Source organism: Nyctibius grandis, chromosome 18 (genome assembly GCF_013368605.1).
Source record: "Nyctibius grandis isolate bNycGra1 chromosome 18, bNycGra1.pri, whole genome shotgun sequence".
Lineage (NCBI taxonomy): Eukaryota > Metazoa > Chordata > Aves > Nyctibiiformes > Nyctibiidae > Nyctibius > Nyctibius grandis.
The window spans coordinates 1,760,940-1,781,743 of NC_090675.1; the positions used below are offsets into that span (position 1 = coordinate 1,760,940).

Consider the following 20,804-nt stretch of genomic DNA (forward strand, 5'->3'; position numbering starts at 1 on the left):
TCCTTGCACCCTCAACTTTTACATGAGTTGATTCAACACTACCACAGCCAAAAACCATTGTTGGAAGGAGGGGGGAAAGAAAAGGACAAGCAATAGGTTTCCGCAGGAGCCCTATGTTACATCAGCTCACAGAGAAGTTCTGCAAACACCGGTCTGAGGTTAAGTGGCAGGAAGGCACGGCTGTCAGAGCAGTGGGGACAGGCATGGAGAACCTCTTCCTTTTGGCTGCAGTGAGCTCTTAAATTATCTCAGGTTCTCTCATTAAAAGGCACTCTTGGATTGCAGCTCTGCCGCAGCCAAGTTCTATGAACAGTGGAGCAAAGCTGGGGGCAGTACTTCTACCTATGAAAATTTAACTTTTTCCATCTGAAGCTGATAAAATAATCTTTATTGTGTGGAGACCTATAAAGATTCCAAAGAATCCCCAAACTATTTCCTGATACACCTGTGTAGGTAGAAGTGAGACTAATAGCTACAAAGTCTCAACATTCCTCATGAGTCCTCTGTTGCAGTGAGAATATACTTCTCTCCCCACCCCTTTGGCTCAAGCAACTCATTTGATTACAGAAAATCACCTTTTTTCAAAGAAGCCGTATTTTACTGGTTGATAAGTTATTTAGTTACCATGGTTTGTCTTAACTTCTGCAGGTGTTAATTGTTTTCATAGGAGTATGGCCAATTAAAAGTGGCCATACCTGCAGTTCTATTTTTAGACTATTAAATGCAACTATTCCAATGACAGCTGATTGAGAATGACACCAAGTCAAAGTTCTGGCTATACTTTTATTTACTTCACGTACTATGAACATATACATTACATGCTACAAAAAAATAAAAAAAAGACTTTAACTGTCAAGAAAGTGGATAGTGTTATAATACAATGGCACATGTTCATATTTTTCTTCAAACTGGTTTGGTTAGAATCCTTCCCCAAAACCACTAACAAAAATGAAGTGTTTTAAGATGATTAGAAATATTTGCATTATTAACAAATACAACTCAAACAGATTAACAAGATTTAACCAGGTCAAATATTAGTAAAAAGGCTGGGGTTTACCAAAATGAAATATATATTAAAAAAACCATAGCAGCCAGTTGTACTTTTTAGTGTGATATAATGTGTAAATGCACCAGAAGGACACAGTGTAATTGAGCATTCTGCTTTCACGGTGTATTGCTAGAAATGATTATTCTAGTTCTAACACCTGCCTATGCACAAGAGACCAAAAACACAGCCAAGGAGAGAGAAAAGATTGTGACCAACATTCTTAGCAATGATTTTTTTTGCACGCATCAGGGAGGAGGGAGGGAACAAACAGAAGAGGATAAACAAAGGCCACAAAAGGATTTAATCTACGTCTTCATGAACATACGTTCTACCTATTTTCCCTTAAGAGCTTGATAAGTTGAAATGTCTATTTCGTCCAAATGCAAACATATTCATTTCTATCACCTATGAAACAAAATCACATTTCTGTTTAGAACTGAATAGTGGAAAACAGTTGCATTAATGTATCAGTTGACTAAGAAAAACTGCTTGACAACAACTCAGGATTCTAATGCAACAGCAGCTATTAAGACTCCTCTAGTTTTTTTCTTCTCTTTCAAAGTGTACAAATATTTGCAATTTATACAGTCTTAACAAAAACACATCTACAAAGTTTGCAGGGTATTTCCTAGTTAATTCAATTTATGTCTTTCATATTAAAAAGGCAAGATTTGCATAATAAAATTCCTTTCAGAAAAAAGTTCTTTTGGTATCTTACAATAATTGCTGATTGGAAAGGTACAAACATACAGGCTTTCATTAACTGCAACTGGGAAAAATACTTCAGAACAAACTGTGTTACTCTAAGAACACACAGTTCATTATGTTTCTTTTGCAATACCTGAAGAAAAATATAAGCATATATGGGCAACTGATAAACTCGGTGTTAAGTCTGTTATTTAGAGAGCAGCTATCAACAAAAATTCAGTCATGGTAACTATCAAGGTCAGAAGAAAAATACAAAATAGCCTTAAAGAAACCAATGTGTTACAGAACCTAGAGTTTCTCAGTATTTTTCCTCAAAGTACATTTTGTACTAAGCTAGAAGAGATCCCACAATCACTGGCATATCACCCTAACCAGAACAGCACTCCAAACTAGAACAGTACTGCAACTCCTTTGTTACCACTCTTCTTACACCACTGTCACGTCAGTTTTCTAATAACCTTCAGTAGTGCTTACAAGATTGGTGATGGAAACATATGTTTAATGTACATTGGCGTTAGTCTACAGAATTAATGAGTGCTGAAAATTAGTCAGACTTGCTGATGGATTAGTTTTGAAGTAAAACAACTAGTACTTAAATATAACAGAAATATTATGGTTTCCAGCATGTTACACAGTTCTGAGGTAAAGTGTTACCAGTATTCTGTTGTACGGGTCGGTGCCTTGCAGCAACAGCCTTGGCAGTGGGAACTAGCCCTTGCAGCATTCACACCCAATGAGCCATTCTAGTCTCATGTATGAACCAAAATAACATTTTCAGTTTGTTGCTACTCAAAAAACTGTTCTGTATGGATTGCACTGTAGTCAAAGTCACAAAATTTGTTTGCTTAAGTTTGGTCACTAGAGTGCTGTGTTTGGAAAACAATCTAGGGTACAGGCAAGGGATAGTTACTTCAGTGTTTAATTTCAGTTTACAAAACTTACTGAATCCATTCTGATTTATGTTAGAGAAAACCAGATAATTAGAAGAACAGACAAAAAAAAAAATCAAGCAGTGCATAATTCAATGCACTGATCTGCATTATGAGCTATGAAGCCATATTTACTCTATTATGCCTTTTGAGAATCAATCCAGAAGCACACAAGTATTTTCCATTAGTTTATTAAAAATAAAATCCTCATGAATTCACTATCAAATATTTTACAGATGGGAAGTAAACCAGAAGAGTCCCCAGAGTAACTTTAAAATAAAAGTAATATTTGGTTTGTCAGTTCACCACGTTTGACACTGATTTGTACTGTAACAGTATTGTACAATAGGAGTATTGAAGAATTCTAGAAAAATTAAACTGGCCCTATATAATTTAATTTTATTGGAAAGCAGTGTCAATATTTTAGTATATTTAGTAAATCAAACACTGCTTTAAAGCTATGCATTAAAGTGCTATGCACATATTTTTCAGCACTGATATGGATGTTTACACTTCCATAAGCCTTATATTTGTGGATAAAAAGAGATATTGGTGTGTTAATAGAAATTTTAATTTAAAATCAGCTGCTATGTTTGAAGCATCAACAGTACTGAAGAAATCAATCTAGTGTTCACAAACTTCTAGAATTCCGAGGTTGATTTGATCTGTCATTTACCATTAAAATGGTAAGCATCTGTAAATCGTAAGGCCGTCCCCAGTGGGCTCTACATAACTGTACTGTGCGTCGTTAACTGACCACGCAAAGTACTCTACAGCCTTTCTAGGACAGAGAATTCAGGATGGAGAAAAAAAAAGATACGGAGAAAGCTCCAGGATAAATTTGTGAAATTTCTATCTATATATTGAATTGTCTAAGGTTGATGTTCATTGCCTGAGGAAGAAGCAACATAAGCAACAGGACTGAAGAGAGCTATAAATGTTATCATAACATCTACCTCACTGCTTTCTCCAGCTGCTGCTGCTGGCAAGGTCCAGTCTGCTGTGCACATGGACATAAGCAGGCATTACAAACTATAATCATGTACTAGTTCTGCCACTTGACACACAAGTTATCTACCGTCGTACCCTGAATTACATGACCCTTGATTAAGGAATGGTGGTGTTCAGTCCCAGGGGTTTGCAGGTTATCAGAATGCTTATCCAAGCAACACCGCTTTCAACATCTGTTGGAACATAGTCTTGATGGCATCTGCAATAGAAACAAGTCGAGATTGTTCCCATCTGTAAGCACAACTGTTGAGCCACACTCAGCTGAAGTCCTCATCAGGATTCTGTTGATCCAGCAGGCGCACATGTGTGAATGGAAAGTGACCACGTCTGCCATTACATTCTCCTTCCCACTGACCACTCACGTTAATCTTTGTGACCTTCACCAGCTCACCGACCTGCAGGATAAGAAATAAGGAAGTGTAACAATTCATTAAAACCCACAGGATGAGCTGCTCCCCTCCCCTTTGGTGTTGTATCACCCAAGCGTACCAAGATACACTTCTACAAAAAGTAGTTTTAGTCTTGACCATTTTTGACACACCAGCCTACCACCCAACGTCATTCACTCCTGAAAAAAGTATAGAGAGGAAGAAGCATACCTAGATCTGGTGAGAACTACCTAAACTGAAGAGCCTGCAATCCAACACCAACCTTTCAGAGAACTCTTGGGACTCCACATCAGCTGCTACCACAATAAATGCATCTCGCTGAATTGAGAGAGGCTTGTGCTCTGCTTGCACTGCATCAACCACCTCATGAAGGGAGGGGAGGCTTGCAGGTGTACCAAGCAAACACTAACCTGCGAGCTGAACGGCTCCTTCATTTTGAAATTCCACTTAGTGCTTTTCAGGTAGTATTGAAAAAGTTCTGGATAAGTGAGGGTTATATATATATATAGTCAGAGATTATAAAACACTGGGAGAATACGAGGGGGAGTAAGACGCAGTGCCGCAAGGCTGCTCTGTTCTTACTCTTGAGCATCCACAACTAGCCACTACCAGAGGCAAGGCCAGATGATCTTTTAGTCTTGTCCACCATGGATTTCTCACATAAATAAATCCCACGGGTACAGTAAAGACAATTGATGCCCCCTCCTCCCTCTTACACCTGAATTGCTTGGCTAGCAAAACAAGACAACAGTTATTACGGACCGATGAAACAATATGCTCTAGTTTAAAAGTATCCAGTTCTAATGTACTACACTAAATAGAAGCACAGTAATATATCTCATATTCTAATATTCACATAACCAATTCTAAAGGTATTGTCTCCCTTTGACAAAGGTGGAAAACTGCACAGCAGTCACTTTCCCAAGGCTGTGCAGTCATGTAGTTCAAGTCAGGGCCACACGTCTAGGTCTAATCAGGCCCCGACTCTGTTGTATCTTGAAGGGTACCTTTATTAAGTAGCACTTACACAACCTAAGAAAACACAATTTACTTTGTAAAGACAGTCAGTGGAGAGTTAATAAATGCAACAGTGAAAAACTGTCTACCCATTTCTACCCCTCTGTGTAGAATTTTACCAATAACTTTATTTACAAGTAACATCCAATGGTTTTCAGAGTTTTTCCTGGGTCACAGATGGGGAATGCTTTTGGGATAGATATCTTCTATGTTCTTTCACTAATACTGTAAATAAACTCTCAAGGTATGGCCACAGCCTTACTGTATTTCATCCAGAAATTCACTGAATATATAGTTACTAGTTTACACAGATGGTCATCACTGTGTTCCAAATTAAGCCAAAACAGAATCTCAGTATTCTCACTTTCCAGGCAGTGAATGAAGAACAAAGAAAACAATTTAAGATGTTACCAATCTCCATTAACTTTACAGGTTTTAATCACTTGGGATCTTTTGCCAGAACAGCTTTTAACAGCTCATAAATTCAAACCACTACATGGACACTTAATTAAGCTTCCCATACCTCTGATGATTACTTATCTGGTAATGAGAGGCACGCTTGGGACTCCGTAGCTCTATTTTTTCATTTTGTAGTCATTAGTATAGACATTTTAATGAATCATATTTTGAAGAAAATCCTCTTACGTATTTGCTACAAGCAAAAAGAAAGCCTTCCTCTACTAGTTTCAGCTCTTTAGAAGTTTAATCATGCAGTGCGTATAATTTTGATACTGCTAATAATCACTGGGGGGTTGCACCAATAAAAAGACCATTGACCAAACCAAAACATCAGCCATAATTTAACAAGGATAAGGTTAAATGTGGCAATACTAGAAGCAGAAAATCTTATTTAGAATCATAGAATGGTTTGGGTTGGAAGGGACCTTAAAGATCATCTAGCTCCAACCTCCCTGCCACAGGTAGGGACACCTTCCACTAGACCAGGTTGCTCCAAGCCCCATCCAACCTGGCCTTGAACACTGCCAGGGAGGGGGCAGCCACAGCTTCTCTGGGCAACCTGGGCCAGGGTCTCACCACCCTCACAACCATTACAAGAACACTACCCTAGGTAACTTTAATTTGCTTCCTACCTGGATATAACCTACGTGTCAGCCTTCAACAGAAAAGTACATAACCTCCAACCCACTAAGGAAAGAAAAAGCACAAGTTGCATTTAAGCTTGCTATCTGTAAGATATTTTTCTTGGACTGCTGGCCTCCGTGCTCTTATTGAGTATCACTCACTACTTTATGTTCATATAGAGTTTATCTTGGATACCTTATGACAAACTCGCCTGCAAAAGGTTGGTTCAACAGTGCAATGACAGTGAGTTAGAATATGGGATGCTTGTGACACTGCCTCACTCCCAGAAGCATCCTGTAGCTGTTTGTTTGGTTTCCAGGGGTGTTTCAGGGCCATTGCAGCAAAGGGACACCCTTTTATAAATTTTCCTTACTGTAAGAGGCTACACTCGAAATCTGCATTTCAATAATTGTTAGAAAAGACCTCTGAGCTTAAATATTCCTTTTTTACCATTATGGTAATTTCATTTAGCAACCACTCTCTCAGATGCAATCTTTCATTCACATTTCATTTATATCTACCCTTACACCTATCAAAGCAGGACAGATTTTAAGTAAGCATGGGTCATTTCACAAATGCTAGCTCAACAAAATGGCTCCATTAGTTCCTTAATAACTTATAGATCTTTCTAGATCTGCTCTGAAACTCTGCATATTGATCTATAGTTCAAATACTCTCCTGAAGACAATACAGAGCACCTTAAAAAAATTACTCGTTATTACAAGTGCTGGAATTTTAAAACATTTACACTAGAAGTGGACGCTCTGAATTCTCCTCACTTTTAATGTTGACTTATGGTATCATTAGTCTTATTGTGCATCATCCCACCAAGCACAGCACCTCAAGAACAACACTGTACCCTGCTATAAAGCCAGATTTGTATCAGTCTTCATCAGAAGTTTTAAACTACATATATCGCATATGCTTCAAAGCAAAACTGAAGGTTCATGTGAAGACTTCTGTATGCTGTGGTTTTATTCCAAGTACTCCTCTTTGGTAAGGTCAAAATGGCAGAGTTCTGCTACTGTTACAGAGAAAAAAAAATAAATTGATCGATCTCAGAGTCATTCACCACATAGGTCTTCCCTCTTCCTCCTCTCTTTTAATTATTATAGACTGACAACTCCTTGAATAGGTCCAGTTAAAAGCAAAATAAAAGTTATCTTCTCCTGATGATTTTTTTCCCCCCCCTAATACAGCACAGCCTTTATTAGAACATCATTTGCTCTGATTCTCCTTCCCTGAGCTCTTCAAAACCATGTCTGTTTTAAACTAATAGAACAGGACAGATATTCCGTTTGCAGTTTGGGCCAAAAACATTTGATGTTAAGAATCTATTTTCCTAAGACAGACAGTGGGATCTACCTCCACCCATGAATGTTGCCAGATTTAAGGATAAGAGTTTTCATTTGGAAAGAATCCCACTTTCTATATTTACAGTTATTAAGAGGTCTGGGCAAAAATGGACTGATAAGATTTACATAATGCTTTCTACTAAGTTATCTAAGCAAGAGATCTCTAAATAAACAGAGAAGGAACACCACGAAGTGAAAGGGAATATGAAAAAAGGAGACAACAAGAAACAGTACTTTGACAGACAGGATGAAGAAAAGCTTGGAGAGAGTGAAGCTTATTGCTAATTGTTCCTGTACCGACATTGAAAGCAACTCAGTAACATTGTGATTCGAAACTATAGAAGCTTCAAAGCAGCAAGGAAGGCCTACTAGAAGCAGTGATAAATAACTCACATTTTAAAGCTAAACTTTTCCAGTATTACATACAGAATAAAGAACCACCACTATTATTGCATTTCTTAACCGTAGAGCTGTAGCAAGGCAGGTACACATCATCCTAACCAAGAGGTTCAACGTGTCAACTATTAAGTATTTAAATAGGTTTACAAGGCCTACAAATGCCATTGTTCTAATGGAAAGGTAGAAAGACACTACGCAATTCTCAATTCTCCCCTCCCAAACACTTCAGCTATCCAGCCTATTCTCATGAGTTAGTAAAAGATGTCAGTAGTGCACGTTAGCTCAGAACAGAGGTATATTCTCCATGAAACTACAGCATACTTGACAGACTGTGAGTTTTAGTGAAGAGGATTGAACTAACAGATCAGCCATGGCACTCACAAGCTGTTCTTCAGCGCATAAAGGATTTTGCTTTCAGTCAAAGTTGCTCATGACAGCCTACATTATCAGTATTTTCTCAGTCTATTTCACTCCATGCTACCAAACTGTGAGTTAGGCAGTGTTGTGGGGTTCTGCTTTAGGTGAAATAAAATGTAAAGTTAAGCTTAAGAGAACACTGGTAGCACACTAATAAATAAAAGCTTAAAAACAAAATCCAGAAGGAAAACCAAAAGGTTTTGATAAAAATGCCACAACATAATCTCCAATGGCTCAAAGAAAATGTAACATCTGGTAATTGCCAGTCCACAATGACATTCGGGAGTATTTCCAAGCTCCAGGAGGTGGCTGGGTGGAGAGAGTGAGAAAAGGAGGGAAAGAGACAGCATTTTAGGCTGTATGAAAGTCTGAAGGTTAAAATCTTTGCCTGTTTCCCCAAAATCTGGTGGTGTGGCATGAACATGCTTCTCAACCCAAAAATTTACATTCTGTATCCTGGCTCTCTTGTTCATTCAGAAATATAATAGAGCGTATAGTAACTCGAGTATCTTTACATTACTTCCCTAGACAAATTTTTACCTACAACAGGGAAAAATTCCACATCTCCCAGGCTGTATATCAATGATCAGATCTGTAGAATGTGCTGCATTTGCCAATTCTGTACTAAAGACACATACCTATAGTGGCCACATCACTGAAGTACTGAGGTGCCTTTTGTGCTATGCATGATTAAATCAAGTATTTGAGAGTGAAGAGGAGATGCTCTGACTCAGCACAGAAACTGTTTTTTCCCAAGTACTTAAAATGTTATATAAACAGGAAGTCAATTAGGTATCAGGAAATTCCAGAGCCTTTAGCTCAAAGAAAGCCCAGATTAAAAGATACAATTTACATATCATCCTAAGGCAAAGGTCTGCCACTGAGAATACCTTAGTCTCAATTTCCTCAAATGTAACTTGGGGGATAAACTATCTGATGTGTAGAGATAGAGTACTGTATTCTCCTTTTCAAGAGGGAAAAAAAAAAAAAAAAAAAAATCAAAAAGGGCACGTACAAGTACTTGATCGTATCAGGAAGTGAATCAACCTTAGGAAAACTCGCTGCTTTATTACAAATCATACTCCATCAATCACTGCTTTACATGAGATCTCCCTAATGAATTGTAATGTATGCTCCTGCTTCACAAACTAAAAACCAAAGTAATCTGCTTGAGGTCAAGATGTTACAATAAAACCCCATGTGTGATCATCATCATCATCTCAGTCTGTGTCATTTTAAAGTGACTATCAGCGTTTTCACTGATTGCTTTTAAACTGCTGACAGATTGAAAACAAACTAAAAAACAACCCAGCACACCTTTTAAAGATTGGGGTGAGGCAAGCAACAGTGGACACCGGTTCAGACACACAACTTATGAACTGTTCCCTCTCCCTCCCCCATAAAATGAAGACTTCGGAAGTGAAAACATGGATGGGGAAACACTTATGTTAGTGATGTTTCACAAAAGACATGATATTGGTTCAGTAACCTAAACACGCTATAATGATCAAACTCTAGTCTACAAGTGACTCTAGTCACTTATTAATTTAAAAAAAAAAACAACTTTATCCATAACTTATTAATCATGATGTAAAACCAGTATTACAATGCTTTTCCTTTTCTTATTCCTACAAGACTACAAGGTGATCGAAAGGGAAATCCCTTGAACAGATCTCTTCTTTCTGAGTTTTGCCCATTATGTACCTCCAAAGCCAAGGCTGTCTTGTCGTAGGCATTAGGGACTCGCTTCTGGATAACCCGGGCATAAATAGGGCCATTCTGAAGGTTAGGGAGCGGAGTGTTGATGCTGGGCTGGGCATAGGGCCCTGGCTCCGGCCCACCCAGTGGTTGTGGGTGGGAACTATCCTGGTTACCTCCAATCAGAGTAGATACTGAAGCAGAGGAAGGTCTATACTTCTCGACGTAAGGAACAGGTATCATTCCCCTCTTTCCATCCATGTCTTCTGCATTCCACCATTGCTCTTCAGGTTTATCCCGGATTTTCAGTATGTCTCCTTTCTTAAATGGAAGATCTTCTTCATCATTTCCATTAAAGTCAAAGAGAGCTCGCACATATTCAGCTTCCTCCTGCCTGAGGATAACACCACTATTCTGCCTGGATCGGGAAACTGGTTCTATCAAGGTTGTAGTGTCCAAATAGTGTATTTTGTAGAATTCCAGTAAAGATGGCAAAGAATCAAACTCTTGGTCACCTATTCGAAATCTGGTGGGATTCAACCCTGAAAGAAGAAGGCAATATGTCAAAGAGAGCATACAACAGTTAAAACTGTAAACTAAACATCTGAGAAGACAAATATATTCACATATAAGTAATTTGATACTCAATTTGGTCATCTTTAGATTAAACTTCATCATTTTCAGCTCTTCCGTATTATTTATCATCAAAGACAGCACCTTCATGATCATGAGGACAGAGTTTTATTTGTAAAGATTTTGTCAAAGGAGGAAAAAATCGTTTGGCGCTGCCAAACTTCCTGAATTATGATAAAAATAACTTGTTTCCTTGAATGTTATAGGACCCAACAAACAAAAATGTTCAGCACATCTGAGTTTCTCAGGAGCCTACACAATTTTCAGTAGCAGACAATTCCCTTTTTCCCGTTTTATACTCTAAATCTAGAGAGAAAATGAAATTTTGGTACAATTTCACGGATGTGATTTTTTTTTTTAACTCTCTTTTGCAGTTCAAAGTTATTTCAGAAGTATAACACTGCCATAATGGTTATTTACCTGTTGTAATGTGTCTTGGGTTAAAGGCATGGACACTACAGGAAACCGCTTAGCACTGAAGCAAACAATTTATGTGAACGAGCAAATTAAGTTATTTTTCATTTTGATAAAAGGTACCATTAGTGAAAATTATGTCTATCTTATGCAATACAAAGCAACAACATATGTTTTCATCATGGGTATAATTCAGTCTTTTAATCTCAAGTCTTGTAGTTTCTTTGCCATTTTTGTCAGACGGAGCCTAAGCTATAAATCTGAACTTCAACTCCATTAAAATACAGACGACGTTCATAGTCAAGTCATTAGAAGCACCAAAGTGCAGATATCCATTTCAGTTTTCAATCTGTGCGCTGCACTTTTTTTCCATTTTATGTTCTTCAGGCTCAGTTGGGGAAAAACATAGGCATGATGTTCTATTTCCACCATGCACTATACACTGTGTAATCAGTTATGGGAAGAATTGTGGAAAGCTGGGGGAGGGTAGCAGAGAGAAAAGGATTTATGCTTTAATGAGTAACTCTTTCAGCAAGAAAGAGATGCTTACTTTGCAAGTCTGTTTCTCTGCAGGGAATATCTAACAGTTCTGAGACTTAGCTCTCGAGTACAAAGCTAGCAGAATTCTTCAAGCTGTCACTGATCCAAAACCCCCTTCAAAGTAGCACCGTCAGCATGGAAAGCTAACATTACAAGAAGTTATTTGAAGAGAGCAAAAACGGGTTCTAATAGAGAAAAGGGCAGATTCAATAAGATCAACATAGACAAACACCCGATAAATAAGTTTTGAAGTATCCTAAAGGAACATAAACATCAGTGAAGCTGGTTACAGGAAATTCAAAGAAGCAGAACTAAGCCATTGGAAAATGCACACTTGCATGAACAGCCCTGAAAGATTTTCAAATGAAATCAGCACAAATGCAATGAGCCAAAAACTAAAAGCAATACCCTCAAAAAACGCAAAAGAAACCAAAACACAAACTGGCATCATCAAGAGATAAGGAAGCTAATGTAAATATCAGTAAGAAATATGAACCCAGCATTGAAAGAGAAGTAAGATTCCACCTTATTCTCCCAAAGCATAATGCTGAAAAGATGCAAAACCCCCTCAACTTGTGTTGATGAGATGTAACTTACAGTACTAGACTTAGCAAGAACTCCAGAATTTCATCTCAGTGGTAGTTCTTAGCTCTGTGGTCTCACAGGAGATGACTTCTGGCTGGACAGGCAGCATCCCTACAGCACTTCCAAACAGCTTAAGCCCACCACGTAAGCATATTATGTGATGTGGGAACACTGCACTTCTGCTAGCATTGCAAGTGGGAAACCGTGCCTCACAACAAGTGGTGTAGACATCAAGTTTCAGACAAACCTGGTGACAGAAACACAAGCGTGTGTCTGCTACTATTTTAGATATGAACCTTTAAGGATCAAGGCTTCTGTAGACGCTTACGTCAAAAGAAAAAGTCATAGAAGCTTTAAGAGGACCTGGGCAAAGATCTTTGAAGTCATGTGGAGAAGACTGAATCTCAGGGAAGTTCACTGACATGGAACTTATCTCACAGGACACAAATCTAGAGTTTGAAACGCTAACTTACCTCTGTAAAACCTCCTGCAAGCTGACTCAGGAGGCTGAGATCTTTGTCTCCAGCAAAATAAAAATCTTAAAACTCACAGGGAATGAGCAGTTCAACACCACCACTCATCAGCCTTGTTAGCACCAAAATCATCACTAGGATGAAGAAAGTTTTTTGGGGTGTCTTCTTTTTTTTTTTCCTTTTGATCAGGTTCACCCCTTGAATTAATGCTTAACAGCCTGAAATAGCTGCCAAATGTACCTGAATAAAACCAAAGCTGGACTCTAAGAGGAAAGTCCACTGGAACCTTATGTATGGGCAGGGAGTGACTGAAATCAGTGTACTGTACCCTGGAAAATCATATTCTAGAAGACATTTTGCACAATTGAAGTAGAGTGAGAGAACACAGACCCTCCAAATACATTCTAGGATCAGAAATACCAATGCAATTCTTGAAGGGACAAACAGATAAGCAGCATAAAGGAGAGACATTACCATCACAAAGAGAATACTCCCAGAATACCACATGCACTTCTGATGCTTTTGGTTTTTTTTTTAAAAAAAAAAAAAAAGAAGGCAGCTACAAAAATCTGAGGTCTGGAAAACCTCTTTGCAACAAGAAATCTACAAGCTTAATCCAAATTAATTACCAAAGAATATAGAGGCAGCAACGTCATTACTATCTGCAGAATTTAAATAGAAGACTTCTAAATTCAGCTAAAATAGGCAGAAAAAGAACAAAATAGTTGAAAGTCACAGTTGGAAAAACGCAGGTTGGAAATAAAAATACAACTACACCTTACCAAGCAAGTGGTAAACTTTCCATCAGTTTAAGTCTTTTGTGTGTACTCTTGTTCAGCTAAAAGGTAATGAGCTGAACAATGCTCACTTATGTAGCAGGGAAATAATTCTATTCACTATGGGCTTCGAAGTTTTGTCATTCCCTGGTATAACGAAATTCAAAGATTAACAGATTTCAGGCTCAGAGGAATTCTTCAGCTGCTTGTTTGAACTGCAGCACTTCTCATACCCATAGGCCAATGGAAAAATTAAGGCAAGATCTACCACAAAAAAAAGTCAGAGCAACAAGGCAAGTGTTTTTTGGAGAAGTAGAGCTGTCTTCCTTCATGATTCTGGGATAGCTTTCTTGAAGGCACAAGTCTGCCCAGCACATTGTCCGCATCTTCTGAGGGCTCTCAGGAAGAGGAGAAGGCGTGTAAAGGTAAGTCTGGCTACTGGAGGAACTTTAGTCACTTCCTATTAAAGCTGGACAACCAGAGTACTAGAAATTCTCTTCTCCTCAGCTCTGCACAGCCGAAGGAAGAATAACTGCTCAGCTCGCATCTCTACCAGCAGCACTACTCAGCCCTGTAAGATGACTCCTTTGAATGAGAAGCACAAAGGGCTGAGTATCATCTTTCTTTCTTATTCCATCCTAGCTCCATCTGTGCTAGGACTTAACCTGATTCCGTCCATTTCAGCATTTCAGAACAGCTAGCGAAACTTCTGCTCTCAGGAAGGTGAGCAAAGAATTAAAATCCAAAGTGTACCAGAATTAAAGTTCAAATCTGGACCCTGTCAGTTCTCTGTTTATGACACACATTCCCTCCTGACAAAACACTTTTACACTGTGTTGGCTTCACATCAGTCTGGAAAAGATTGCTTACGTATGTTTTAAATATTATACAGATACTGGGGAAGCAGAGGTATAAAACTCCTAATATTCTACTTCTTGAGAGTGTGGGCAGGTGGCGTAACCATAAAGCAACTTCTCACTTTCTCAGACATCTCAGGGGTTTTACATTTCTCTCTTCATTCCAGTTGTGTTAGTGCCACTAGGCAGTTTTCCCTTTATTCCTAAGCATTGGTAAGCTTTCCTTTTCAGCACAGAGAGGACCTCACAGAAATACAGGTATTCATTTTTGTTTCTAAACCTAGTCTGTAAGGGTGCCGCCCTCCTCCACCCCCAACTTTTAAAGCATGTTTTGGGCAAACAAAGCTGTTCTTATCACGCAGGGTATTGAGACACAAGGCTCCCATTTCAAAGTAAGACATCACAGTGATGTAAGCCAGTTTCCTCCTGGAGCACATGGGAACTCTGCTATGAAGGCACCACATTCCAGCCTGTGTGTTTCCCCCACCCCCACAGGGACACCTTCTTCCCTTGTTCTTAAGCACCTCCCTACTCACACCCATGAACGCCCTATAAAAACAGTAAAACCACTTACACCAGCTCCTGAGAAGAGCTCTAAGCACACCAGGAGAATATTCTTACCTAAGTTACATATTGTAATTTCTGCAGATAATCAGAGGATGAGAGAAAAGTAGATGCCTAGTGTATACGCTTTCCAAGCTTCCAATAGTTTGCATTTAAGACCTTAATATTAAAAAAAAAAAACAAAACACCACCAAACAAACCAACCCAGAAAAACCCCCAAGTGTGAGTGTTAAACCATGTTGCTCACACACACCTAAAGCCACTTCATATAGAGCTGAGCACAGGTATGATTACATAAAGATTATACGATTCCAGGAAGTACAGTCTGAATTTTTTAAAATCACAATGGAAGTGATTCAGAAGTGTTAATTTAAGCAGCATGTTCTTAAAATGCACACTTAATGAAAATACTACCTTCTACACAGTATCTGTCACACTTTCCTACTTCAGGAGAGACAAATTTTACACCACTATAAGGTTTTGGGCTTTATTACATTGTACTTTCAATAGAAAGCACATATTTCTTTAGACATTTCAGGCATTTTGTTTTAGTGCATATCACGTATTTTTATCCTGGACTCATATGCCAAATTGCAAACATATGATGTATTTAAATATTTCCGCTATTGTCCATTACCATGCTAATGCCTGCATGGACTACTTTGTCTTGTTTAGGATTTCTTTAGCCTGCAACTGTGATATTTGATCACAAATGATACCCTAATTCTGATTCAGTTGTTAATCTCCATCTTCACCGGAAACAGAGTGTTTTTCTTTCCCATAATTCAGTGATTTATCCTATTTTCTTTTAAAGGCCTTAAAATATTTCAGGAAAAAAGTAGCTATTTTGAGAAGTTCTGTTAAATTATTTTTTCCTTATGCTGAAACATCACCTGGCAGAAGTTAGAAACTGCAGCATATCAGGCAAAAGGTGAATTTAACAAAGAGTTAGCAAGTTTATATTGAAGAAAGTATCAAGTTTTTGTGACGCTATGGCTTTTTATATTAAGGAAGCCAAAGCTCCTCATCTCATTCATTCTGTATCGAAGCTAGGTTCCTAGTATCATCTGCACACAGCAGTGTTAAAGCAGTCATGAACTGCACACACGCTTACTGAGACGAACAAAAATCAACCTAAGAACTGCATATTTAAATTTCCCAGTGAGAAGTGTGCATTTGCCAATCAATTGCTAAAAAAGCTGTACCATACAATTAACACAAAGTTGTTCTTCCTAATGTTTTAGCTCGATCACAATAAATAAGCATGACAATTTGCAAACATTTACCTCATTTTACTGCATTAGCTTCCCTATCCAAATGTGAAATTATTTTCAATCTTCTACTAATGTTTCCATCTCCCTCCCACTGCAGAACATCCCCCCACTTATTTTTTTTATGGAAAAAAAAAAACAACCAACTTAATTACACTTTAGGTGTAATTTAATACAAACACCCCCTCACCTTCTTTCTTTGGATTGAGTATGAAAAGAGAGCATTACCAACATTGAGCCATGATTTATTTAAAACTACTAAAATCTCAGCACAGAAGTATCTGTGGTGTGGGAGTGATGTATCACCGATCCTCATAACATCCAGGGGGAAAAAAAAAAAAAAGAGTAAAAAGAGACCAATCGAAACGTAATTATACTTTTTAACATATATTAGGCTTACTGTGCCAACAGCCTACACAGCTACAACAGCAGCTACTCTTCTAAAACAGATAAACATTTAAAACAGAAGAGAATTACCTACGGGGCACTCAGTGATTTTTAAAAAGAACAACCAAACTCCAGAATGTTTTAACACCATAACATGAGCCAGCCCACGGAATGCCAAAAGACGTTACAGAGCTTAAGGATGTAACACAATTAAAAAAAAAAAAGTCAGGCTATCTAGGTACTCAAGTGATACCACAGCTACATCAAAATCACTGTTTTTCCAGAGATGAGTTGCTCTCCAAAAAACAGCTGCCCAGAAGTGACAGGCACACACACTCCAACGTTTTTGATCACTACTGTCTTTAAAATCCTACTAGGCTGGATTCCACAACAAGCCATCCTGGTAACTCACTCTGGTCTACGTAACACCAGTCACGCTTTTCAACCACTCCCGGCATCAACCTACAGCAATCCGCCTCCGTCTTCACACACATGAAACACTGGGGAATCCACTACGTCTTGCAGCAAACCATTTTACTACCCACAGCAGCAATGACTTCCACTTCACTTCCAGCTGAATCCAGCCACTTTTAACTTTTACCTTGTGGAGCTTTTTGTGACTTGAGTGCACGCTGCAGTTGTAGCGTGTTCCTGGGATAAACATGATGGCTTCAGGCTTTCCCAAATTTGCCCATTTGAAATGCTCCCCTAAGCAGGGGAAATTACCGTATAACGGTGCAAACTGACTGGCAACAGTTTTGTTTTTCTTAGATTATCTCCTTCTTAGTCAACTGCCGTCTGTTCAGAGACTGAAAAAATCCTTTCCACAACAAGTACTGTAGTAATTCACATACTGTTTACTTTCTGCCAAACAAGTTCACCAGATCTCTTATTACACAGGTTTACTACACTTCAAAATTATGTAGTGGTTCCTTTCTGAGATGCTAGCAATACACCCACATTTGCGAGCATTAATATCCAGACTCGACCAGTTCTGCTAACAACTTCAGTAATGCCCCCATCAGGGATGCTGCTGCCTTTGTATTACACTTTCTTACACATCTAAGGACACCGCATTGCTGTGGGCTCTTGTTCACTCAGTTACGCTTGTACTTGCAGAAATGCTGCTTCTCATTATACAGTTTTCCCTCTGACACAATCAGTATCTTCTGCTCTATAAGTGTTACGCTTAAACTCATTGGTTTTATATTAAATGTTAGGTTGATGAGGAAAAACATCAAACCTTCCCTTTCAACACACAAGGGAAAAAAAAATTGAGCTTCACAACTGATTTAAAGGAACAATTGCCTTTACACTCCTGAAGACTTCCCACTACCTAAACCACCCACATAACACCTTGATTCATGACTTAAAATTTAGCCTCACAGTCCGCCTTTTAATGCAAAACTATTTTGTCAGAATTCAGACTTTTAGATGACACTCCACAGAAACGTCCCCCGGATAAGATAACATGCAAAATCCATTAACTACAGTTAACTGGTTTATGAAAACAAAGGAACGTGCGAGCGCTACAGCTGTAGGATCTTTCCGGAGGGCTGCAATAAGCGCTCAACCCCAGTGTTATGTTTAACTATGATATTAGGGGGTTGGAAGGCAGGTGCAGACAGACGGCTCGGCTCCGTCAGTAGCCCCAGCTGCAAAACACGACTTAATTCCACTACAAAGAGCTTCACGACTTGAAACACCGCCCAGGAGGAGAGCGGAGCCGCCCGCGGGAAGGCGCCCACCGGGGCTCGGCTGCCGCCGCTGCCCTCCCCGGGGCGGCAGGGGCTGGGGGGGCACCGCCAGCCCTGGGGGTCACTCACCCGGGGCCCCAGGGCCCTCGCCGCCGGCCCGCCGGCCTCCCGCCGGCCCCAGGCTGTTGACGATGTAGTGCGAGACGCGGGAGCTCTCGGACACCGAGAGCACGAAGTCGCCGGGGATGGTGCCCGAGTCGCGCACCAGGAAGGTCCCATGGCGCTGCCCCTGCAGCAGCGACACCGCCTCGGCCCGGCTCAGCCGCCCCCAGTACCAGCTCGCCCGGTCCTCGGAGTCGAACTGCCCGGCCATGGGGGCCGCCCGCCCGCAGGCCGCACTCGCTCCCCCGCCCCACCGCGGGCCGCCGCCGCCCGCGGTGCCCCGCTCCGCGCCCAGCCCCGCCACCCAAAATGGCGGCCCTTGCCCTGACCTCACCTACCGGATGTGAGCGCACGCGGGGGACGCGAGGGAGCCGTGGCGTCATCTCCCCGCGCGGCCCCAAGGCGGGGGTTTGGTTGGCGCGTTGCGCATGCGCTGTGAGGGGGCGGGCGCGCGCTGAGCGGGCTGACGGGGGAGGCGGGAAGGCGGCGCTGAGGGTGTGTGTGCGCGCGGGGTGGGTGCCGGTGAGCGCTGCCCGCGGCCGGGGTGGCCCGCTCTGGGTACCTGAGAGCAGCAGCGACCGCCTCCAGGGCCGATCTCTCCTCACGCCTTGCCGATGCTTTCACATCGGCCTCTCTGACACGGGCCGGCGGGAGGAGGGTCCGGGGGCGCCGGTGTAGCCCGGCCCTTGCCCCAGGAGGGCGGCCAGGACTTGTCTCTGCGGTTGGTAAATCCCTGTAGGAGGGCTGCAGGGTAACCCCCTGAGTGTCCCAATTCCCCGATGGCTTCCCAGCTTCTGCAGCTCGCTGTGGTAGCTTGTGTGAAGCCAGGTTTGTCTGCACAGTCAGGGTACAGCTCACTACTTTTTCCTCCAGAGCTGTACCAGCAGTTCCTGCCCTCCGTCCCTGCCAGCTGCACATTCCCACGCCGTGGCTGAGCCAGCACAGCTGTTTTCAAGGAACTACATGCTGAGCTGGGCCCATGAGCTGTTCTGGGTTAAAAATAGCCTTGAAAAGAAAGAGTTTATTTTTACACAGGGCAGTTCACTGACTGTTACCGCAGGGGCCTGCAAACAGGGAAGAGCTAAGTTCCACTGAGGAACATGCGTGTGTGTGTGCACATGCACAAATTAAGAGTGATGTCTATAAGAATGAAGCAATATTTACCACTTTCAGATTGTTCTCCAAGATCTCTTAAATTCCAGAGTAATTCTTATACAGCCTGGATAAATATGTATTGAATTCTGTTCCAGCTCTGCTCAATTCTGTGAGCTTTTTCCAGAAAGGAGTGTGCTTTTTCAACTGTGTGGTCTCCATGTGGCAGCACTTGCATAAACATAATGTTAGAGCACAGCTGTCCTTATCAGTGAGGGTGCTGTGTTCCTGCCTGACAGCATCTCTGCTTGCTTCTAGGGCACTTTGGAGCCCTGTAACTGTCTCATGGATGGGACTTTGGCATTGTGTTAGGTAACTAGGGCTGTATTAACCTTCACAATATCCCAGTGAGAAAATATTCTGTCTTACAGGTGGGAGCCTGTGGTTCACCAAATATATAAGAAAACGCCAGGTGCTTGATTTCAGCTTATTCAATGGTTTAACAAATGAACATCCTTCCTCTGCTGATCCTGTTCTCTCTCCAGATGGACTGTAGGTAGGAGCAAGTCATAATCTATTCGGAAACTAGAGTCCCAGTTTCCCTGGTGATGTGTGGCGTTCGCTAACCAGTTGCAGAAATAGCATGCTTCCATGCCCAGGTTTTTCACAGATTTGAAAAGCTGCAGGTCCTTCTTGAGAGCCCAGGACACTAGGGGAGTTAAATCACAGCAGTAAAAAAAGATGTCCACTCTGTTCAGTCATTCACACACTTCAAACAAACAAACCAGGACTTTCTTAGAATGGCAAAATTCACCATTTTTCTGACTCCTGCCAGATTAATGTAAAAAAAAAAAGTCTCCTTTTGACCGAGGGCCCACAGACTGCTTTTTTTTTCCCTCCCTGCCCAGTCCCCACCCTTGTACCCCATGTCCCCCTGTTTTCAGCTGAACCACAAAACTCCAGGAGGCAGGAGTTTTGTACAGGAGTTTTGTGGTGGTGGAAGTTTTCCTCAGGTTTGGTTTTCTCTGCTGTAAGCAGTTGGCACTTTTGTTGTGTCTGTGTCCTGTTTACTACCGATGTTCACGTTACTCGTGTGTGGGCTCTGCCAGAAGCGCTCACACCTGGCTTGGAAGTGTCACCTGTGTCGGAGGTTCCTGCCAGATGCTGCCTCTGTGGTGTCACCACCAAATATAGCACTTCTGGCGAACGCAGGTGACATTAGCTATTGTGTAAAGAGCTCTGCGCAGACTGTTAAAAATAAATAAGCTTGGAGTGTGTGATGGGTAGCAAGCAGATAGA

The 20,804-nt window shown here is 40.9% G+C and overlaps 1 protein-coding gene across 2 annotated transcripts; it reads right to left on the reverse strand.

The window, feature by feature from the left end:
- Positions 1-763: 763 nt before the first annotated feature.
- CRK (CRK proto-oncogene, adaptor protein) lies at positions 764-18,676 on the reverse strand. Of its 2 annotated transcripts, none has more exons than XM_068415837.1 (3): positions 18,381-18,676; positions 10,061-10,596; positions 764-4,091 (listed from the first exon to the last, which is right to left on the reverse strand). In XM_068415837.1, the coding sequence occupies exons 1-3, from the start codon at positions 18,622-18,624 to the stop codon at positions 3,954-3,956; spliced, it is 918 nt and encodes a 305-aa protein (XP_068271938.1). In that variant the 5' UTR covers positions 18,625-18,676; the 3' UTR covers positions 764-3,953. The 2 variants fall into 2 exon arrangements, with proteins under 2 accessions (XP_068271938.1, XP_068271939.1); XM_068415838.1 differs by having other exon boundaries at positions 3,998-4,091; positions 10,231-10,596.
- Between the last annotated feature and the right edge of the window lie 2,128 nt (positions 18,677-20,804).